This window comes from Trachemys scripta, chromosome 5, assembly GCF_013100865.1.
Source record: "Trachemys scripta elegans isolate TJP31775 chromosome 5, CAS_Tse_1.0, whole genome shotgun sequence".
Taxonomy (NCBI): domain Eukaryota; kingdom Metazoa; phylum Chordata; order Testudines; family Emydidae; genus Trachemys; species Trachemys scripta.
In genome coordinates this window covers 126,132,402-126,138,168 of record NC_048302.1, presented here as the reverse complement: position 1 = coordinate 126,138,168, position 5,767 = coordinate 126,132,402, and the positions used below count along the sequence as shown (strand labels likewise).

The window sequence follows — 5,767 nt, the reverse complement described above, 5'->3', positions numbered from 1 at the left end:
TCATTGCCATGGGATGTTGTGATGGCCAAAAGTATAACTGGGTTCAAAAAAGAATTAGATAAGTTCATGGAGGATAGGTCCATCAATGCCTATTAGCCAAGATCGTCAGGGATGCACCACAGACTCAGGGTAACCCTGAACCTCTGACGGCCAGAAGCTGGGAGGGTAAGACAAGTGGCTCATTCCAAACTGCTTTGTGCTGTACACTCCCCATGAAGCTCTGGTACTGGCCACTAGGGGAGTCAGGATATTAGGCTGGATGGACCATTGGTCTGATCCAGTATGGCAGTTCTTAAATTTTTATGGTGTGCTGAGACTTTCTTGTCAACATACAAAAAAATGGCTACCACTTTGCTCCTCTTTGGATAGCACTGTGCTACATATACCAATGAACCAGCCACTATATAGATTCCTGGGTTATAGTGTGGGCTACCTAGCACTATTGCTACTCTGGAGTGAAGGAATTCCTCCAGCAAGCAACCCTGTTCTGAGAAGTTATGACCAATTTCTATATAAACCTGTTTACAGCAACAAATCCTGCAATCCAATCTCTATGATCTCTCCCTGGTTTGTATGGTAAACCAAACTGCTCCATGGGCAATAGCAATGCCCAGCATTGTCCATCTAAAGCGAATAAAGCTGGAATGCCCATTTTCAGCCCTGATATCCCCCAGATGTTGTTTATAGATCATTCCAGTTACAGACTGTATCTGTGGTCATAAACACTGTTTCTCCTAGTGGAGGAATAGACCTACTACAGGAACTAGACCAATTCCAGACTTCACTGTAAGGCTTCCACTGCAGAAAGTAATACATGAGATTTTGTGGCTAGTGCTATGGTGCTTCCTGTGATGACTGGCTTCAGAAGCACGTATATCTGTCAATCAACCTCCCAGTGCTGCAGCCCCACATAAGGATTCCTGTCTATCCTATGGGGCCGTCAAGGTGTGATGGTTTAAATGAGGGAAATTTCAGAATAGTCCCGTGTCGATTTTATAAGGCACATTGATGGGCACAGAAAAATCCTTCATCATCATCATGAGAAACTGCTTTAAAAATGATCTAAAATGAGGGACTCTCCCTCTAAAAACTGGGTAAGACTTGGAGGCTGGTCTGAATCCCCATATCCTGAAGAAGACGCCTGAAGCGGTTGAAGAGTCAGGGATTATTTTGGAGTGGATGTGATCACAATGCATTGTCACACAGTGGGACAATGTCATGACTTTGCTATGCCAATGTTATGATACATTGTGTTGTGTCACCTTGTTCTCCTGCTGGACCAAAGAGGTAAAGTAGCAGCCACCAGTGGCCACCTAGGATTATATGAATTATAGCCACTTTGCTTTCCTTCCAGCTGCTCAGAGACAGAGGAGCTAGAATTTGGGGCAGAGACTGTCCTTTTGTTCTGTGTCTGTACAGTGCCTAGCCCAATGGGGTCCTGGTCCAGCAGGGGCAACAAAACAAATAATAAAAATTAATAACTTAGATCTTCTTTGGCTGGGAGCAGTATAGGGACTATGATACACAGCCGGGCTAACAGAGGTGGCAGTAACCCCCCAGCCAGTTCGTTACGTTGTTAAAGCTAGCGCTGGTCGGCAGCGATTTGAAATAATCCCAGGGAACAGAACGAAATACCCTGGGTTCTATCAAGGGAAACGTGCGGGGCACATGGGACCAGATCAAAGCGGGGCCTGCAGGCAGCCAGTGGCGAGAGAGGCTGGAGCCAGAGAGAAAGTGAAAACACCGACGGGGCTTGCAGAGCTGTGGGTGCGCCGAGCCGTCGATGACTCCTGGTGTCCTGCCCAATCCCCTCGGCAGCCGCTCGCTGGAGCCCCTTTGGCGTGAGCCGCTGCGCGCAGTGAGGCTGCGCTGAAATGCCGAATGGCTGAGCCGCTCGCTCTGCTCATTCCGGTGGGAGCCGCAGACAGACATATTCAGGGACGGAGAAACAGGGGGACCCCTCCCTGGCAAGAGAGCGGCACCCTGCACACAGCGCCATGGTGTCATGGATCATCTCCAGGCTAGTTGTGTGAGTAGATTGTTTTCTGTATTGTTCACCGCAATCCAGTCCGCCCCTTGCGTTGCGTGTGTCTCAGGTTTGCGGACACACTGTGTGCAGGGCATGTCTTGAATGCTGTTGCTATTAATACTAGATCATGACTAGTCAACTAAATTTAGCAGGTTGTTACTAATGGTTCGTTTGGCTGGACTGGGGGGGAAAAGGGGAAGGATTATTACATGGATCAAACCGTATTTTACACCGTGGGAAAATTACAATATGAAAAAAAAAATTGTGATCCTCTGTGGTACAGCGCAGGAGAAAAACCTTTGCCAGCCAGGCATTCGTTCTGCGTTTATTTGGAGGTTGCTGAATAAGCAGGGTGGGTTGCACGGCTCTGTGCTTTGCAAATCAAACCACCGGGGCTGGGAAGCGGAAAAAAAAACAAGCACCAAAGGAAAATAAAAAAATTCAACTTGATTTCAGCGGCACCGCTTTGTTTATTGGAAAATGGCACATCTGGCTGATAATCGCTAGGGGGCGCTGCCCGGAGGGGGAGGCGAGGAGCGGGCAGTGTCATTTTGTAATTACCTGTCATAAAAGGGAAATATCAAATTCTCCTACCCTGTTGGCACCCCCAGCCCAGAAAACCCCCAGCCAAACCTATGAATCTAACGTGGGGGGGATCTTGTAGCCTCCTCACCCTTGTGCCAATTCCATGCTTTTTAGTGAGTGCTCCTGGCCCTACTGTAGGTTGGGAATATGTAAGATTTCACTGGGAATGCTTCCCAGGCAGAGAGAGAGAGAGAGAGAGAGAGGAGCAGCACATTCCCCATACAGCCCAATTTGCTGCATCTCTCCGGGAAGAGACTAAGGAGCATTTAGTGGTACTCTAAGGGGTTTATGGTTAAGGGGGGGGGGAAGCACAGGGGCTGATCTGTTGTCATATTTTCCCTTCTGGAATGGTCAAGGTTAGAACACTGATCGAATCAACTAAATTGGTCATTTTCCTGTCTGGGCATTAAACAGACTGAGGCGGACACAAGTGATGCTCTCAAGTCATGGTGGTTGATCAGTTGCAAGCCTGTCGCTTTCTTTGTTTGTAAGAAGCATGCAGGGATGTTGCACCATCAGCACAATTTAAAAATGATATTTTCAAGGTCTGCCTCTGCCCGATGAAATTAAAGACAGCTAGTATCCCCTTGTCTCTCTGTAATCCTCAGAAGCAGGTCACATTCAGAGGTGGAGTTTTTCTGGTTTTCCCCCCAAGTAGAATTATGGTGTCTTTTCCTTTAAGCCTCCAAGTTATATGATCTGGATCCATCTGCAGCTGTCAGTAACTGTTGGGTTTGCACTTTATTCTGGGGAAGTATGTTAAATATTTAAATGATTTAATATGAACAGTAGAACTGGGCAGATATCATTGGTAATAATATAAGACATTTCAAGGCTTCATTCCATGTCATACAAGGCTGTTTTGGACCCCCCCCCCCCAAAGAAATCGGTTTATCACCACATGATCCAACAGAGTTCCCAGGAACAAAGAACCAGGGGGAAACCAAAGGAAAGATGGTAATTTGACTTAGACTTCAAACACATGATTTCACAGAACACACCCTGTTTGATAGAAATCTTATTGGGGCAGGATATTCAGCATTTGATATCTGCAGTAACGCAATTAACTGAACACTGTCTCATCTGCTTTCTCCAAATGGCAGGTTGGGTGTCAACTCTGAATTTGGAGGGCCCTACTATTGATTTGTTCTGTTTTAATTCTGATAATAAATCATAGGATGGTGGAGAAACGTTGCAAGGAACTGTAGTAATCCAAGCTCAGTTACCTCTCCCTTTGTGCAACCAATTAGTTTTAATACATGCCACATGTCTTAAGATCTAATCTAATCTCACTAATGGGCTATGAATTTCCAGTTCACCCATAGGTGCAGTTTTCTGTCTCACACTGCACGTGTGACCTTTGGATCATTACACATGCAGGCATTAACACACTGTAGTCTAGTTAGGGATATTCTTTGCCCATCCCTTTGATTTGTTGGTTCTCTGTTGAATCCTGGTTTACATTCATAAAGGGGAGTGTTGCATTATGCTCTTAGCACTCCACCTCACTGCAATAGGCTTGGAATCAAGTCCTTAATGGAACTGCAGCTCAGTTGATCTCTAGTGATAGAGAGCTCCACAGTAGGCAAAATAATGCCTTGCCCAGGCTCCTGGGAGTTTTCACTTTGGCAGCCTCAGCATCCCTGTTGTCTGTATCTATTTTTCTAAACCACATCTTGCTACAGATTAGTTGACAGGTGTGTCTCATCTGCTTAATATTACTAGTGTTATCAAGACCTCTTGTTCTAGGTGCTCTACAAACACAGAACAGAGACAGTCCCTAGTAGGGAAGATCTTCATGATTACTTTAAGGGCCCAATCCTGTTCTCCCCTTGACTCCAGTGGGTTTTGCCACTCATTTCAAGTGAGTGAAAAAATGAACATCCTGTGGGGCCTAACTTATTGTGCATCCTGGAGATGTTTGATGCTTTGCCCTTGATTGAGACATTCTAGAAATACAAGAACAAAATGGCACCATTATTAATAGGTTAGTGACAGCAAATTATGCATCAGGTTTCAACAGAAAGAACATTTCATATACCACCTGTGTCTGTTTCCCCATCTGTAACATGTAGCCACTGCCCGCTACTGGATGGAATCAGAGTTGATCAGTGGTGTGTCCTATTCCCTATATTGCCTACAATTTTAAAGGAACTGTCATGCTGTCTAGAGTAATTCACGACTGTAAGTGCCAATCTCAGGCCAAAAAACAGGAGTACTTGTGGCACCTTAGAGACTAAAATTTATTTGAGCATAAGCTTTTATGGGCTACCGCCCACTTCATTGGTTGCATAGAATGGAACATACAGCAAGATATTTATGCATACAGAGAACATGAAAAGGTGGAAGTAGCCATACCAACTGTAAGAGGCCAATCAAGATAGCGGTCATCAGCAGGAGAAAAAACTTTTGAAGCTGGTGGGTATGTTCTATAATTAGATTTCACCAACCCAGTAACAAAATGTTAACTCCTGGATCACTGTAACAGTCTTACCATGGAGTCAGAGTCCCCTTGGGTACTTCAGTCTATCTTGCTACTCAGGCATGTGGGACTTAGTGATAAATAGTCACTTACACGTAAAGTAAATAATATTCAGGTTGCTCCCAGTCTCAAGAGATCCTTCCCCCCAAACAATTTGTACCTTAGATCTCACACCAAAGATTGCTAACTAAGCATTTATTAACTAGAAAAAAGAAATTAGAGTTATTCACAGGTTAAAGCAGGAAACATAAAAACAAATGAGTTACGATCCATGGTTCCAAAAGGTGACAAACCTGTACTGATCTCTCCACTGAGATTCTTAGAACTAACCCAGGTTGACCCTGGAGAGCTCTACTTTTGTGAGCATCTTTATATGCCCTTCCCTCAGAGCTCAAACTAATGAGATGAGGGCTCCTGCTCATAACTTCATGGGTTAATGGAGCAAATCAATGGAGTTTTTGGTCCTACAGTGGACCATTTACTTAGCTCTTCTCAATGGGTAAGGGAACCACTCTTCCTGCCTAGGTTCACAAGTTCAGAGCAGATTTCAGAGTAACAGCCGTGTTAGTCTGTATCCACAAAAAGAAGAACAGGAGTACTTGTGGCACCTTAGAGACTAACAAATTTATTAGAGCATAAGCTTTCGTGGACTACAGCCCACTTCTTCGGAT

At 44.8% G+C, this 5,767-nt stretch overlaps 1 protein-coding gene across 5 annotated transcripts in view; it reads left to right on the top strand.

The window, feature by feature from the left end:
* Nucleotides 1–1,712: 1,712 nt before the first annotated feature.
* REEP1 (receptor accessory protein 1) overlaps nucleotides 1,713–5,767 on the top strand; it is a gene marked incomplete in the record, with an annotated part of 101,850 nt that continues 97,795 nt past the window's right edge. For 2 of the 5 annotated variants that reach the window (XM_034771281.1, XM_034771282.1), the window contains 1 exon segment: nucleotides 1,714–2,029. In XM_034771281.1, coding sequence (XP_034627172.1) covers nucleotides 1,998–2,029 — 32 coding nt within the window. 5 annotated transcript variants of the gene reach the window in all.